General features: G+C 37.4%; 1 protein-coding gene across 1 annotated transcript in view; it reads right to left on the reverse strand.

Moving 5' to 3' along the window:
* Positions 1-355: 355 nt before the first annotated feature.
* Positions 356-17,904, reverse strand: part of CRABP1 (cellular retinoic acid binding protein 1) — a 92,615-nt gene continuing 75,066 nt past the window's right edge. The window contains exon 4 of the mRNA XM_053717274.1: positions 356-7,535. Within this exon, the coding sequence (XP_053573249.1) occupies positions 7,485-7,535 (51 nt within the window). The 3' untranslated portion in view covers positions 356-7,484. The remainder of the gene's footprint in view (positions 7,536-17,904) is intronic.

Below are 17,904 nucleotides of genomic sequence, written 5' to 3' on the forward strand. Positions count from 1 at the left end.
TTATAGCTTTTTATATACACAAAAAATAATATTAATCATATTCCATGCTGCACTCCCTGGAGTTGATATTCAGAAACATTCAGTATTAGCCTATATGCGCTGTTTCACTGAGTTATATCCCCAGACACTGAGGTAAAAGGTCTACTTGTATGAAAGCTTAGTTGGGTATGAAGAATGAAGCATAAATTTAAAGGAAACTGACAATGTGATAATGGAACATTAGCAGCCTCTTTTTATTGTATCATTCTATGGCTGATTGAAGAGAATATTGTAAATACGTTGCATGTGAAACTTTAAAAATGTATTTAGTAATACAGTAGTTCTTTGTAACATAAAAACATGAATACAAACCACATTTTATTGAAATAACTTTATTAAACCACAAATTAACAAGAAATGGCATGTCAATAAGTCATCAAAGGCACAGTACACAAAACATAACATTGTGCAGAGAGTAGTTTATAAAGGATTTTTTTTTTTTTTTTATGCAAGGCGCCCCTTTCAGTGATCAGGTTAAACTCAGACTATGTTTGTATGAATTGCAGTCATTATAAGCTGAGCTAGGAAGAGACATTTTAACTACTAAACTGTGCTGTGTCAGTTGTATGATCTGCACAGTCTGGTCGTGTAGGTTTACGTTTTAAACTGACATTTTATGTTTTTACTCATTTCCAGTTACAGAGGGAAACAATGCTGACACTTAGGGCCCAATGAGCAAAAGTTTGCAAGGAAAAGCATGAGAAACCACATTTAGCCCTGCTAAATTGTCAAAGAAAATGGGCGGAGATGTCTCCCATAGAAATAATTAGAGCTCTCTGCTATGTAAAAGTTCGCAATTGAGGACAAATTACCCAGGAATAACCCTGCGTATGTTTAAGCTTTAAAGGGCCAATTTACACCAAATTTTTCTTTGCATAAATGTTTTGTAGATGATCCATTTATGTAGCCCATTTGGGAGTGTTTTTGTACCAATGTATAGTTTTGCTTATTTTGTAATAACATTGTGCAGATTTTCAGACTCCTAACCAAGCCCCTCAGTGCCAGAAGTAGACGCGCTTTTCCAGTCTACTGCTGGCTTCTATTTGTATAATCTGCCTTTTCATAAGCAGGGACCGGGGGGATGGGGGGAGTGACTGCAATTTAGCCACTTTCCCTGGGTGTTCCTATAACCTAATCAACAGTGCTAAACTTGGAGCTTCTAGGTAAGTTTTTAAAAGGTTTTATACTGAATTTTATATTTGAATTTTTAGATCAGTATCTGTGCATATTTAACTTTATAGTAGTATCTATTACATGCGGATATATAAAAATTGGTGTATACTGTCCCTTTAATGTTATACTCCTAATACAAATTGAAATATGCGGTTTTCAGTGCACTGCACCTTAAAGTGAATGTAAATTTAGATGATAAAGTGCCCGGTTTTTAAAAATCTCATTAAAAACAGTGGCACTTTAATTCATCAAAATTTATATTTCACTCGTGTTGTTCGTCGCAAAGCCTCTTCCCGGGTCTAAAATGAGGAATCCAGCTTCCTCCAATCACGGCGTTGAATCAGACACTGATTCCTCCGGGGGGAAGCCGTGATTGGAGGATGACCGATCCGTCATTTCTGACGTATGAAGAGGCTTGCGACGACCGGGGGAATTGCTGGAGCAGCTGTCAAGATTAAAAGTTAAGTATTTTCACAACACGAGTGGAATGTAAATTTTGACGAATTAAAGTGCCCCACTTTATCATCTAAATTTACATTCACTTTAAGTTCGCTGTTTTTTTTTCATATGTTTCTTTCAGAGTAATAACTGTTTTGAGTATTTTGATCAAATCTCGCCACCTTTTAATTTCCGAGAAAAACCTGAGATCTGTAGGATGGAAATGTGTAGATTACTACGCTTGGATTTGAGACACAATTTCATACACACCCATGGAAAGCCCATGTTTCATTTTACAATAAAAAAACAATTACAATATGTATTTTGTACTTATATGTATGAATTTCTATGTGTTTGTTTGCACATCTAGTGTACTTAAATTATGATTTATGATGTGCATATTTAATACAATTTATTCCTGCATAATTTTACATATACATTTTACGTTTTTGATAAAATACGAATTTTGGTGACCAATTTTTGCTACAATTTTTGATGCACTTTAAGAACACAATTTGTTCCTGTGTACTTTTGTGTGAATGGTTCAATTATTCATTTTGTAGGATTTTTAAAATTACAATTTTTATTGTGCACTTTTGTAATGTATGCATCTCTTTCCTATACAAAAATGCGCCCTTTTTCAGGGAAACATTCTTAAATAATCTCACCAACCCAGAGACCTTTAGATAATCGGGCCCTTATAGTGAAGCATTGTGCATTGCTTTATATGCCTACTTTAATGTCTGGGTCTAAATGCAGTATAAAGCAATGACAGTGACATTGTAAGGCAATCTAAGTTCAGTGATTCCTTATATATTATATTTTTTTTACTTACATGAGATTCAGATTCCTATAGAAATTATATATTTTGTCCTTATTACGTGAACAATATAATTCTTCTTATGTTGTTTTTTTTGTTGCAGACAATTGGGAATATAAAAAAAAAAATAACATCAGCCATCCAAACTGACTTATACTTACCATCCTAGCAATGTACATGCCTAGGGCACTTAAATGTACTGTATTTCAGACTTGCTTCATGAAAAAAACGGTATACATTTAAAATAAAGAAACTGCAAAAATTGTGTTGTCATAATAGATTTTTAAAAAAAATTAAAACCATTTTCCTTTTATTAACAACATTTTTGAAAATGTTTTCCATTTTTCTTTTATTAGTCTCAAATAAGTATCATGGTGCTGAAAATTTTTATTATTTAAAGAGCTCTGTACTATATATTCCTATATGTTGATGCTTGTTAAAATAGCTGTTTAAATGTGTTCATAAGACTGTAAATTTGTGTGCACAATGTTCAAGTCAATACATTGGAGCTACTATTTAAAAATATAGTAACTCTACAGCTGGTTGCTATAGTCAGGCACAAGGGAGCTTCTGATACTAGCTGCTATACATCATGTTCCTATATTACATAGGTGTATAGGTGATTAACACAAACCATGACCTTTCCCCACAACAATAAAGTTGATCCATGGCCTTATTCTACCAAAATTAACCATAACAGTTAATCTGCTACCCTAATGATAACTATTACATGGCCCTCTTATTGGAAATATTCTAATTTCAAACAACTAACTAATTTTCCCTTATCAGACATTCCCGCTAACACTTAAAGGGACAGTCAACACCAGAATTTTTGTTGTTTTAAAAGATAGATAATCCCTTAATTACTAATTCCCCAGTTTTGCATAACCAACACAGTTATAATTATACCCATTTTACCTCTGTAATTACCTTGTATCTAAGGCTCAGCAGACAGACCCCTTATTTCAGTTCTTTTGACAGACTTACATTTTAGCCAATCAGAGCTGTCTCCATGGTAAATTCATGAGCATGAGCTAAATGTTATCTATATAAAACACGTTAAATAATGCCCTCTAGTGGTAAAAAAACTATCAAAATGCATTTAGATTAGAGGCAGCCTTCAAGGTCTAAGAAATTAGCATATGAACCTCCTAGGTATAGCTTTCAACTAAGAATACCAAAAGAACAAAGCAAAATTGGTGATAAAAGTAAATTGAAAAGTTGTTTAAAATTGCATGCCCTATTTGAAACATGAAAGTTTTTTTTGGACTTGACTGTCCCTTTAAGTGCCCCAAAGTTTAACAAAAAGCAAAAAAGTACTATTACAAAATGTCCAATAGCCCTTAAATGTGATTAACCAATCCAGAAGCATGGTAGACTCAACTTTGACATTGAGCCCATCCATCTTCAATTATAATTGGTTAATCTAATTAACCAATAGGAATGACAACCCTTTATATTACTTATAGGAGGGAACCATGGAAGAGGTTTTAGCTGGATTTCAGGTAAGGTTATTTTATTTTCAAATTTCTGACTTCCACACACCTAACTCCCATAAAGCAGAATAGTCCACAATTCTTTCTCAGTAACCAAACACTTTTTCAGGGTGCCGCTACAGACAGAGGTCTCTGCTTTATCTCCATAAAGGAATCCAATACATATAATGTCCACAGCTCCTTTCATTTTGTCATAAAAACACTCCTTTATTGGAACATATTAAAACATGGCCATGATCTAATTAATGAGTGTTTTTATGACAAAGAAAAAAGGTGCAGAGGGCATTCTATGTATTGATATAACAGAATAATAAATACAAAAGGTCATTAATATAAAGAAATAAAACAGCTTAAAGGCTTCTTCTCATTTGGCACATAGACTGACAAAAATTACTTATGGTCATATGAAACAAAAAAAAAAAAAAAGAAGATTCTTTAACCAGTAAGACAATTTTAAAGACTATTACTTTTTTTGTTAAGGTCTATTTTTTATAATTTGGGTAATTTGATTTTGAGAAGATATTTTTGAAGGTGTATAAGATTTTTAGTGATGAGTATTTGCAATGTAGGAGATGGTGTGTGTGGTGTGATAAGTCACATAAGGGGTTAGTGTAAGGCTGGGGGTTTATTAGTGGGACTTAGTGGGTGTTTTGGAGGTCAAGATATGGTTAATAGCTGTAGGTATTGTATAACACTTAGGTTTAATAGCGGTTAATAGCTGTTGGTATTGTATAACACTTAGGTTTAATAGCGGTTAATAGCTGTAGGTATTGTATAACACTTGGGTTTAATAGCGGTTAATAGCTGTAGGTATTGTATAACACGGGTTTAATAGCGGTTAATAGCTGTTGGTATTGTATAACACTTAGGTTTAATAGTGGTTAATAGCTGTAGGTATTGTATAACACTTGGGTTTAATAGCGGTTAATAGCTGTAGGTATTGTATAACACTTAGGTTTAATAGCAGTCTTGGAGGGTCACTGCCAGTAAGGGATAGTTGCTGATGGGTTTACCTACATGGTGGTTATGGCAGCAGAAATCACTTGTACAACAGTGGCAGTGCTACAAAAAGGGGTGACATTGTGACAACATTCATAAAATACTATTGTATATTATTAATGAAATATTTATTGATAATACTTTGCATCATAACTTAACTTTTACATTATTTGTTTTGTTTATGATGGTTCCCCAGCCTATGGTCATTCTTAAGTTAATTGTTTCAAGTCTTTTCTGTGCCATTTTTCAAGCAGGCGAGACATATTTATTAAAGCAGATATATTAGCAAGAGCGCCATAAATTATTGTATATTGGAGTAATTATTAGAAGAAAAATAGTTTTGTCAATTTAAGGTCTATGGGAGCAGACACATATTATCACCATTAGTTACTTATATGTTAGTGTTATTTTTTTGTATAAGGTGACTATTAGACATGGCTGTAAGCTTTTGCAATGTGTTGCAGCCCAATGTGGCAGCCAAGGGTTAAATTATATGGAATCTTGAAAGGACCTGAACCTATAACTTTAGGATTATTATTACTATTATTATACTTTGTTTTAGATAAATTATTATTTATATTTGATTGTGGTAGACTCAATTAAACGGAAAGCTCTGCAAGCATTAACTCCCGCCTTGTTGTAAAATTGCCATGTACAGTGCTGCAAATACCTTAAGCAATATATAAGAATATAGATTATTCCTTAAAGGGATAAGAAACTCACACATTTTCTTTTGTGATTCAGACAGAGCATAGGATTTAAAAAAACCTTTCAAATTTACTTCTTTTATCATATTCCCTTTGTTCCTAAGGTATTCTTTGTTGAAGAGATACCTAGGTAGCTGTCTGGAGCACTAAATGACAGGATATAGTGGTACAAAAGGATTACATTCTTGCAAAAAACTGCAATATAGTTCTCCTGACACGTGCATGCTCCTGAGCGTATGTCTCTGCTTTTCAACAAAAAGATACCAAAGAAACAAAGAAAATTAAAGTAAATTAGAAAGTTGTTTAAAATGGTATGCTCTATCTGAATCATGAAAGAAAAATGTTTGGGTTTCATCTCCCTTTAATATATGTTAGAAGCTTATGCAATAATTAACATCTACTAGGCCTAAATGTAAAGAGCCATGATAGAGTAGTAGTAATGTGCTCTAATGCACTAGAAGATTTTACTGTCACACTACTGCATGCCTCTAACAAAGCACACAGGTAAAGCCTGCTCCAAGTACACTCCTGATTCTGAGCTGGACTATGTTATCAGACTTCCCAACCTACAAAAACTCATTTCAGGGAGGTGGCTTCACCCACTACTGTGCCGCCCCCTCCCCCCTCCCAGTTATATATTGGACACTTTGAAACCCTAAATAAGATAGAGACTTATCATTAAAGTAGCTTCCCACTAAAGTCACATTAAAAAAAAAAGTAGCTTTATTGCAGAACCACATACAACAAACCTATTTTCCAGTGATCATACGCTTGTTGAATGCTCAAATATTTTAGAATACAAAGTTTAATTACGTGCAGTAAATAAGGTAGTATTTGTGTTTTATTTTATTAAAATCAATGGGGGCTTTTTGGTTACTGATGCATGATTTGGGGGTTCTATAACGTCCTAGCAACTAAAGGCATTCTTTAAAGAAATACTTTTCCGGATTTGGGCCACATTGGATCATAGTACTTGGAGTTTCAGGGAGATTGCATTCCATTTGCTGGCATCAGGGAGCAGCTATTACAATCAGGGAGACTCCCTGAACTTCAGGGAGACTTGGGATGTCTGTGTAATGCACATGTGTTGCTCCTGATTAGCTAAATGGCAGTGCCCAGATCTGTAGAGAAAGTGTATTGATTCTCTAGAATAGGCTATTAAAAGTTTGTGTTTAACCATTTTCTGGGGATTAACACCTAGATGCAGGAAAACACAGTAGTGATAGAAAAAAAGACCCTATTGCATTAGAGCATTTTACTATTGCACTGTTATGTCCCTTTAAGACTATCAATAATACAAACAGAGTCTGAGATCAGAACATTTTTACATCTGGTAGTTAAAGTAAAGATTGGAAAAGCGAGTGATGTGCCCTGAAGATATGTTTCTTTTACCATTGGGTCATTTTGCAATATTTAAGGAAACAATTTTAAGGACAATTTGAGTGGGAAAAGCAATAGATTTATAGACATTAAACTCTTGCTTCTTTGTTAATGTCTCGCTAGCTTTAATTATCTCATGAGAAGTGCTTGGCAGTGTATGTAGAAATGCTTAGCACCATTATATCATGCAATGATATCAATCACTTTCATTCTATAGGTGTTATACACCCATCATTATCAGATACAAGCTTTACAACAAAACATTTTAATTAAAAAACAGTGTTTTGTAAGAGTGCTGTCTGTTATTGTTAGTCAATGACAATATATTTACCCTAAAATAGAAAACATGGGTTTGAAACAGGAAATGAGCTCTATATTATTTAAGGGGGCCAAGATGGTCTTTGTAATGGAAAGACCAGTCAGCATGGTGCCTCACGCTCTCACATATATCCGAGTGCAGACCACATCATCAGCTCCAAATGTCTGAAAAAAAGGGAACAAGTTTACTATTAGCAAGTCACTGTAACAGTAGGTAACCTATACATTTCAATGTGTCATTAAAGGGGCATGAACCCCAAAATGTTTTTTTTTCTCTCTCCATGATTCAGATAGAGGTGTCAATTTATGAAGCAGCGTCTGAAGCGGAAGTTAAGAAGCACCGATTGGCCGTGAATGTGCAGGGGGCGGCATTGCACAAGCATTTCACTAGAAATGCTTGTGAAATGATAAATGCAGACAGCGTATGTTCACTTTTTGAACATAGAGCTTCAACAGCACTTAAGATACAGTCTTGACAAAGGTCCCTGCGAGGAATGAAACGCTGACTGAACCAATTGATGAATAACTAACAGCAATAAAGTTTATAATTTTTTGAAACTATTAAGACCTGTGAGTGCCTCTTCTTTCACCAAAGTTTCTGCATAAATACCATAGAGAGCACCCAGGCGAGTCACTACTACAGTGAGTGCTTGGAACACCGAACTAAACTATATATATAAATACGCATCACAAATAAAATTGTATGATCTATCTGAATCATGAAAGAAAAAACAATGTGTTTCATATCCCTTTAATCAAAATTGTGGCCAAGAGCATAAGAATCTGGTTTAAAGTAAGTTAGGTTGTTACATAGACCACACAGCCAAGGCATCTGAGGGACTCCTCTGACCTCTGTAAATAAATATATTTATATAAGCAATACATTAAAGGAACATAAAATGAAAATAGTATAATGAAATATTTTAAATACATGGACCTCTAGTTATTAAGGTCTAGCGGACCTGATCCGACACTGCGGATCCGGTCCGCCAGACCTCGCTGAATACGGCGAGAAATACCCTCGCCGTATTCAGCATTGCATCAGCAGGAGTGTATCAATCAACCTGATCGTACTCGATCAGGTTGATTTCCGGCGAGGTGTGTCCACCTGCTCAGAGCAGGCGGACAGTTTATGGAGCAGCGGTCTTCGTGACCGCTGCTTTATAACTGCTGTTTCTGGCGAGCCTGCAGGTTTGCCAGAAACACGGGGCATCAAGCTCCAATCGGAGCTTGATACATATGCCCCATGTTATTTATGTGAGTCTTGAATGTGCATATATATGTTTTCATTTCTGTAACAGCAATATTTGCTTATGTAACCAGCTGCATATCCAGTACCATATTATGGATGTTCTCACACTAGCCTATTGTATCTATTTTCCCTCCTTGCCTACTATCCTTACCCCTAATTTTCTAATATAAGACATACAGGGCCAGATTAAGGGGCATATTTATCAAGCTCCATATGGACCGCTAAAGACCGCTGCTCCATAACTTGTCCGCCTGCTCTGAGGCAGCGGATAGAAATCAACCCGATCGAATACGCGCGGGTTGATTGACCCCCCCCCATCTAGCAGCCGATTGGCCGCAAATCTGCAGGGGGCGGCATTGCACCAGCAGTTCACAAGAACTGCTGGTGCAATGCTAAATGCCGACAACGTATGTGCCGCAATGTGCAGTGGACATGATACGCTACTTCGTATAATGTCCGCTCGCGCATTGGTAAATATACTCCTAAGAGTGGAGTGCAAACGTTTGCACCAAGTAAAATTTTATTTTTGTGTTCGTTTGCATACAGGTTAAATTGTGCTCAAATTACAAGTTGAAAGTAAATGCGAATGCGATTTACAATAGAATGATTTTCTTGACCTCTGGTTAATTGTTTCGCTAAACACAAAAAAGTCACAAAACCTATAAAAAATACGTTAAAAGGTACAGTTACACTCATAATAACACCATCTAATAAAAATTATTCAAAAAAATACCGCACAAAAAAGTGCTCATAGATAGGTCTCAGGTGTTAGAAAAAAGGGCAGGCATAGGACTTAAACATTGAGAAATCATTTATGCAATATAATTTTTTTTAATAAAGTGTTATTATGTGTATTTAGTGTAAATATTTCACATTCCAAAGTTTTGCACATTGCAGAAAATGTTCTATGTATTTCTAAATAAATATCCCTGTTTATAGCTATACCTATATAAAATCCTGTGTATATGTATAGATATATATTGTACCAAATTAGCAACAGGTATATATATATATATATATATATGTATTTATGAATAAATAGAACATATTCTATGTAAAAAAACAGTGGAATGTGAAATATTCATATTTTTATGTTGGGTTAGTGCACTTGAGAATATGCTTTAGGGTTGGCTTGTGAGTTGAGTGTTAGGTTTTTTCTACTTTTTTCTCCATTGACTTCTATGGTTGAATAGGTTATTGCACGCACGATATTGTAGGTTCAGCTTTTTGCATGTGTCGGGTTAATGCCAGAGCGATAACTTTAACTTTCAACTTCTAATACTAGCGCAACCCGACACATGCAAAAATGTACTTCTAGCGCAATTAGCACTCTACAGAAAGTGCTAAATAGCATGACTGCACTCATAATCTAGTCCACTGTAACTAAACATTGTTATCGGTTAACATCAGTTATTCAAAATATTCTGCCTTGACTACTGAGATTCCATGTTTGCTAAACTTCTAACTTACCATCTAACACCAGTTTAATACATCATTAATATCCATGCTTGACTTGACTTCTTTACCACTTGCTATCATTTATTTTAGAGGATGTTTGCTAGAATATCATAAAATCTGGAGAAACTATTAGTAAATTTACCCAAATGATTTTGTCTAAAATGCAGACTATTTTAGTAAAATTATATTGCAGATTTGCCATACAGATCAACATTTTTTACCAGTAACTTGTAACTTCCATCTATTGAACCAAGCTGACTTGAGAAAAGTCGAAATAATTTTACTACCCTTGGTGGTTTACGGCTTATTTATAACTATGTGGATACCAGCAAATATTTATTGTAACATAAACGTCATTTCTTATAATGCAACCCATTCTGTAAATATTGTCTTACATAATCACCAGCACTGTTGGATTTGCAAAAACACACCCTTTTTAGGCTCCTGTTCTATGTTCCTTCAAAGGTGTGCGCATTTTTAAAAATAAGTTAACAATATATACAAGGCACAATAATGCTTTCAAATTCTGCTTACTTTTTAAAAGCTTTATTGCAATTTGTTACTAAACACACATTTTATGTATGCACAGTTTGTCAGAATTATAGAGATCATTGGTTCTGTTCTAGCCTCCAGTTCTGTTCATTATCTTAAGGTTGCTGCCTCAGCTATTTCCCACAATCATGTCTTCTGTAATGATGGTGTAGATCATTGAGCAGAATGGAAACTCTTTGTACTTAGGGCAGCTTAGCCCTGTATCATACTAATATCTCTTTAGACATTAAATCCTTCTGTGCTGTCTGGAAATCTAATGTAGTGGCATACCAAAATGTTGATAATTATTCTTCTATACAACAGGCACATGCACTATTAGATCACACTGACAAACTTCACAGAAAGGTCAATCCCAACTAACTAATTCTGGGCACTCTTGCCCAAGAGTAATTAAAAATGAAAAGTTCTTCCTACGTTTCTTTGGCATGTGTCATAATGTAAGTTCATAAAAAAAAACATAGCAATAATCAACAGTGAATCAATGTATTCTTTAACCTCAGCCACCACATAGCAAGGGGATTTAAGCAAGCACTTATAGATGGCAGTTGGAAAAAACATTTATATAACTAGTATACAAAGTGTCCCCTCCATGTAATAAATTGAAGATTTATGACAGTAAACATAGTCTGTAGGCAGTACCAGGTTGCTTTGTGGGAGCTTAAAAACAAACAGGTGTTGGGGCCCATTTAGCAAAGGGCTTGCGGACCTGATCCGACACTGCGGATCAGGTCCGCAAGACCTCGCTAAATGCGGAGAGCAATACGCTCTCCGCATTTAACATTGCACCAGCAGCTCACAAGAGCTGCTGGTGCAACGCCGCCCCCTGCTGACTCGCAGCCAATCGGCCGCCAGCAGGGGGTGTCAATCAATCCGATCGTATTCGATCGGGTTGATTTCCGGCGATTCCTGTCCGCCTGCTCAGAGCAGGCGGACAGGGTTATGAAGCAGCGGTCTTTAGACCGCTGCTTCATAACTTGTGTTTCTGGCGAGTCTGAAGACAAAACAAAACAAAACAAAAAACACTAGACAGTGGGTTATATTTAATAGAAATTATTACAAAGCATACTATTCATGATTTTAAAATGATTTTACTTGGTATTTCTTTGTTTCTAAACTTTATTTGTACAAGGTCCATTACTTCCTGTAACAGCCCTAAAAGGGGGCTGATGTCTCCGTGGAAAGGCATATCTAGTTTGATGTCATAAATCATCAGGAGTAACATGAGCTGCTTTAGTTTTGAGTGAATACTAGAGAAACAATAAGTCAGTTTTGCCCATGCTCAGAAGAGGACAGAATGCAATGTGAGGTACCAACATGTCATCTCGCATGGGCAATGGCTATAATGAGAATTTCTAAGTGCTAATTTTGCAAGAAACAAGTAGTTAGTTGTTTTTTTTACACAATCTGTTTCCTTTTATGTTTCCTTTGATTTAACACATTTGTTTTTACGAGCACTGTTTCATATCTCTTTAAGGTACACCAGTAGAATTTTGAAGGTCATATAATGAAGAATCCAAAACCTTTTCCTTTGCTCAAAGTGATGTTAATTTGTCTGCTAAAATAAATTCAATTCCAAAGTTAGTCTAAGAAGCTAATTGCTAAAGCATTAGATAACTCTCCAAAAACTCAGGGAATCAGTGACATATAATAGCAAATGAAAGTTTTCTTGTACTGTAGATTTTTTAAATCTTAAATCAGGAGATCAGTGACTTAAGTGCTACATGATGCTGAGTTAGTAAAGCAATCTTTCCTTGCAAGGATTTTACTTTTCTGTTAGCTGAATTCTACATTAGTGCGTTATATCACATGCAGAGATTATTGTGGATGTTTGATTATTAGCACATTGTTTTATTGCATTCACTGCAAAATGTATAGTGATTTTTATGACCATTTTTATGCAAAAAATAATCTTTACTAAAAATGGTTGAGGAGATGGATAATAGTGATGTCGCGAATTGTTCGCCGGTGAATAGTTCCCGGCGAACATAGCTTGTTCGCGTTCACCGCGGCGGGCGGGCGGACATATGCGATGTTCGATCCGCCCCCTATTCGTCATCATTGAGTAAACTTTGACCCTGTATCTCACAGTCTGCAGACACATTCCAGCCAATCAGCAGCAGACACTCCGTCCCAGACCCTCCCAGCTTCTGGACAGCAGCCATTTTAGATTCATTCGGAAGCTGCATTCTTAGTGAGAGGAGGGACAGTGTAGCTGCTGGTGATTTTATAGGGAAATTGATAGCTAGGCTAGTGTATTCAGTGTCCACTACAGTCCTGAAGGACTCATCTGATCTCTGCTGTAAGGACAGCACCCCAAAAAGCCCTTTTTAGGGCTAGAACATAATTTTTTCCCCCTGTGTAATCTAATTGCAGTTGCTTGCCTGCCAAGCAACTTGCCCAGTGCCACCACTCATATCTGGTGTAACAGTAGTGTAAATAATTTAAAAAAAAAAACTTTTTTGACTGTGAAACATCAGTCTGTTAGTGTAATCTAATTGCAGTTGCCAGCGTGTGTGCCAGGCCCACTTGCCCAGGGCCACCACTCATATCTGGTGTAACAGTAGTGTAAATAAAAAAAATGTAAAAACTTTTTTGACTGTGAAACATCAGTCTGCTAGTGTAATCTAATTGCAGTTGCCTGCCTGCCAGAATGTGTGCCAGGCCGCCAGGCCCACTTGCCAGTGCCACCACTCATATCTGGTGTAACAGTAGTGTAAATAATTTAAAAAAAAAAAACTTTTTTGACTGTGAAACATCAGTCTGCTAGTGTAATCTAATTGCAGTTGCCTGCGTGCCTGCCAGCGTGTGTGCCAGGCCCACTTGCCCAGGGCCACCACTCATATCTGGTGTAACAGTAGTGTAAATAAAAAAAATGTAAAAACTTTTTTGACTGTGAAACATCAGTCTGCTAGTGTAATCTAATTGCAGTTGCCTGCCTGCCAGAATGTGTGCCAGGCCGCCAGGCCCACTTGCCCAGTGCCACCACTCATATCTGGTGTAACAGTAGTGTAAATAATTTAAAAAACAAAAAACTTTTTTGACTGTGAAACATCAGTCTGCTAGTGTAATCTAATTGCAGTTGCCTGCCTGCTAGCGTGTGTGCCAGGCCCACTTGCCCAGTGCCACCACTCATATCTGGTGTAACAGTAGTGTAAATAATAAAAAAAAAAAAAACTTTTTTGACTGTGAAACATCAGTCTGCTAGTGTAATCTAATTGCAGTTGCCTGCCTGCTAGCGTGTGAGCCAGGCCCAGTGCCACCACTCATATCTGGTGTAACAGTAGTGTAAATAATTAAAAAAAAAAAAAACACTTTTTTGACTGTGAAACATCAGTCTGCTAGTGTAATCTAATTGCAGTTGCCTGCCTGCCACCGTGTGTGCCAGGCCCACTTGCCCAGTGCCACCACTCATATCTGGTGTAACAGTAGTGTAAATAATTAAAAAAACAAAAACTTTTTTGACTGTGAAACATCAGTCTGCTTGTGTAATCTAATTGCAGTTGCCTGTCTGCCAGCGTGTGTGCCAGGCCCACTTGCCCAGTGCCACCACTCATATCTGGTGTAACAGTAGTGTAAATAATTTAAAAAAAAAAAAACTTTTTTGACTGTGAAACATCAGTCTGCTAGTGTAATCTAATTGCAGTTGCCTGCCTGCTAGCGTGTGTGCCAGGCCCACTTGCCCAGTGCCACCACTAATATCTGGTGTAACAGTAGTGTAAATAATTTAAAAAAAAAAAACTTTTTTGACTGTGAAACATCAGTCTGCTAGTGTAATCTAATTGCAGTTGCCTGCCTGCCAGCGTGTGTGCCAAGCCCACTTGCCCAGTGCCACCACTCATATCTGGTGTAACAGTAGTGTAAATAATTAAAAAAAACAAAAATTTTTTGACTGTGAAACATCAGTCTGCTAGTGTAATCTAATTGCAGTTGCCTGCCTGCTAGCGTGTGTGCCAGGCCCACTTGCCCAGTGCCACCACTCATATCTGTTGTAACAGTAGTGTAAATAATTTAAAAAAAAAAACTTTTTTGACTGTGAAACATCAGTCTGCTAGTGTAATCTAATTACAGTTGCATGCCTGCCAGCGTGTGTGCCAGGCCCACTTGCCCAGTGCCACCACTCATATCTGGTGTAACAGTAGTGTAAATAATTAAAAAAAAACACTTTTTTGACTGTGAAACATCAGTCTGCTAGTGTAATCTAATTGCAGTTGCCTGCCTGCTAGCGTGTGAGCCAGGCCCAGTGCCACCACTCATATCTGGTGTAACAGTAGTGTAAATAATTTAAAAAAAACAAACACTTTTTTGACTGTGAAACATCAGTCTGCTAGTGTAATCTAATTGCAGTTGCCTGCCTGCCACCGTGTGTGCCAGGCCCACTTGCCCAGTGCCACCACTCATATCTGGTGTAACAGTAGTGTAAATGATTAAAAAAAAAAACTTTTTTGACTGGGAAACATCAGTCTGCTAGTGTAATCTAATTGCAGTTGCCTGCCTTCTAGCGTGTGTGCCAGGCCAACTTGCCCAGTGCCACCACTCATATCTGGTGAAACAGTAGTGTAAATAATTAAAAAAAAAAAAACTTTTTTGACTGTGAAACATCAGTCTGCTTGTGTAATCTAATTGCAGTTGCCTGTCTGCCAGCGTGTGTGCCAGGCCCACTTGCCCAGTGCCACCACTCATATCTGGTGTAACAGTAGTGTAAATAATAAAAAAAAAAACTTTTTTGACTGTGAAACATCAGTCTGCTAGTGTAATCTAATTGCAGTTGCCTGCCTGCTAGCGTGTGTGCCAGGCCCACTTGCCCAGTGCCACCACTAATATCTAGTGTAACAGTAGTGTAAATAATTAAAAAAAAAAAAACTTTTTTGACTGTGAAACATCAGTCTGCTAGTGTAATCTAATTGCAGTTGCCTGCCTGCCAGCGTGTGTGCCAAGCCCACTTGCCCAGTGCCACCACTCATATCTGGTGTAACAGTAGTGTAAATAATTAAAAAAAAAAAACTTTTTTGACTGTGAAACATCAGTCTGCTAGTGTAATCTAATTGCAGTTGCCTGCCTTCTAGCGTGTGTGCCAGGCCCACTTGCCCAGTGCCACCACTCATATCTGGTGTAACAGTAGTGTAAATAATTAAAAAAAAAAAAAAACTTTTTTGACTGTGAAACATCAGTCTGCTTGTGTAATCTAATTGCAGTTGCCTGTCTGCCAGCGTGTGTGCCAGGCCCACTTGCCCAGTGCCACCACTCATATCTGGTGTAACAGTAGTGTAAATAATAAAAAAAAACACTTTTTTGACTGTGAAACATCAGTCTGCTAGTGTAATCTAATTGCAGTTGCCTGCCTGCTAGCGTGTGTGCCAGGCCCACTTGCCCAGTGCCACCACTAATATCTGGTGTAACAGTAGTGTAAATAATTAAAAAAAAAAAGCTTTTTTGACTGTGAAACATCAGTCTGCTAGTGTAATCTAATTGCAGTTGCCTGCCTGCTAGCGTGTGTGCCAGGCCCACTTGCCCAGTGCCACCACTCATATCTGGTGTAACAGTAGTGTAAATAATTAAAAAAAAACAAAAACTTTTTTGACTGTGAAACATCAGTCTGCTAGGGTAATCTAATTGCAGTTGCCTGCCTGCCAGAATGTGTGCCAGGCCCACTTGCCCAGTGCCACCACTCATATCTGGTGTAACAGTAGTGTAAATAATTTAAAAAACAAAAAACCGTTTTGACTGTGAAACATCAGTCTGCTAGTGTAATCTAATTGCAGTTGCCTTCCTGCTAGCGTGTGTGCCAGGCCCACTTGCCCAGTGCCACCACTCATATCTGGTGTAACAGTAGTGTAAATAATTAAAAAAAAAACTTTTTTGACTGTGAAACATCAGTCTGCTAGTGTAATCTAATTGCAGTTGCATGCCTGCCAGCGTGTGTGCCAGGCCCACTTGCCCAGTGCCACCACTCATATATGGTGTAACAGTAGTGTAAATAATAAAAAAAAAAACTTTTTTGACTGTGAAACATCAGTCTGCTTGTGTAATCTAATTGCAGTTGCCTGCCTGCCAGCGTGTGTGCCAGGTCCACTTGCCCAGTGCCACCTTTCATATCTGGTGTAACAGTAGTGTAAATAATTTAAAAAAAAAACTTTTTTGACTGTGAAACATCAGTCTGCTAGTGTAAGCTAATTGCAGTTGCCTGCCTGCTAGCGTGTGTGCCAGGCCCACTTGCCCAGTGCCACCACTCATATCTGGTGTAACAGTAGTGTAAATAATTAAAAAAAAAAAACTTTTTTGACTGTGAAACATCAGTCTGCTAGTGTAATCTAATTGCAGTTGCATGCCTGCCAGCGTGTGTGCCAGGCCCACTTGCCCAGTGCCACCACTCATATCTGGTGTAACAGTAGTGTAAATAATTAAAAAAAACACTTTTTTGACTGTGAAACATCAGTCTGCTAGTGTAATCTAATTGCAGTTGCCTGCCTGCTAGCGTGTGAGCCAGGCCCACTTGCCCAGTGCCACCACTCATATCTGGTGTAACAGTAGTGTAAATAATTAAAAAAAACACTTTTTTGACTGTGAAACATCAGTCTGCTAGTGTAATCTAATTGCAGTTGCCTGCCTGCTAGCGTGTGAGCCAGGCCCACTTGCCCAGTGCCACCACTCATATCTGGTGTAACAGTAGTGTAAATAATTTAAAAAAAAAAAAACACTTTTTTGACTGTGACACATCAGTCTGCTAGTGTAATCTAATTGCAGTTGCATGCCTGCCACTGTGTGTGCCAGGCCCACTTGCCCAGTGCCACTACTAATATCTGGTGTAACAGTAGTGTAAATAATTTAAAAAAAAAACTTTTTTGACTGGGAAACATCAGTCTGCTAGTGTAATTTTTTTGACTGTGAAACATCAGTCTGCTAGTGTAATCTAATTGCAGTTGCCTGCCTTCTAGCGTGTGTGCCAGGCCAACTTGCCCAGTGCCACCACTCATATCTGGTGTAACAGTAGTGTAAATAATTTAAAAAAAAACAAAACTTTTTTGACTGTGAAACATCAGTCTGCTTGTGTAATCTAATTGCAGTTGCCTGTCTGCCAGCGTGTGTGCCAGGCCCACTTGCCCAGTGCCACCACTCATATCTGGTGTAACAGTAGTGTAAATAATAAAAAAAAAACACTTTTTTGACTGTGAAACATCAGTCTGCTAGTGTAATCTAATTGCAGTTGCCTGCCTGCTAGCGTGTGTGCCAGGCCCACTTGCCCAGTGCCACCACTAATATCTGGTGTAACAGTAG

The sequence above is a fragment of the Bombina bombina genome, chromosome 6 (assembly GCF_027579735.1).
Source record: "Bombina bombina isolate aBomBom1 chromosome 6, aBomBom1.pri, whole genome shotgun sequence".
NCBI lineage: Eukaryota > Metazoa > Chordata > Amphibia > Anura > Bombinatoridae > Bombina > Bombina bombina.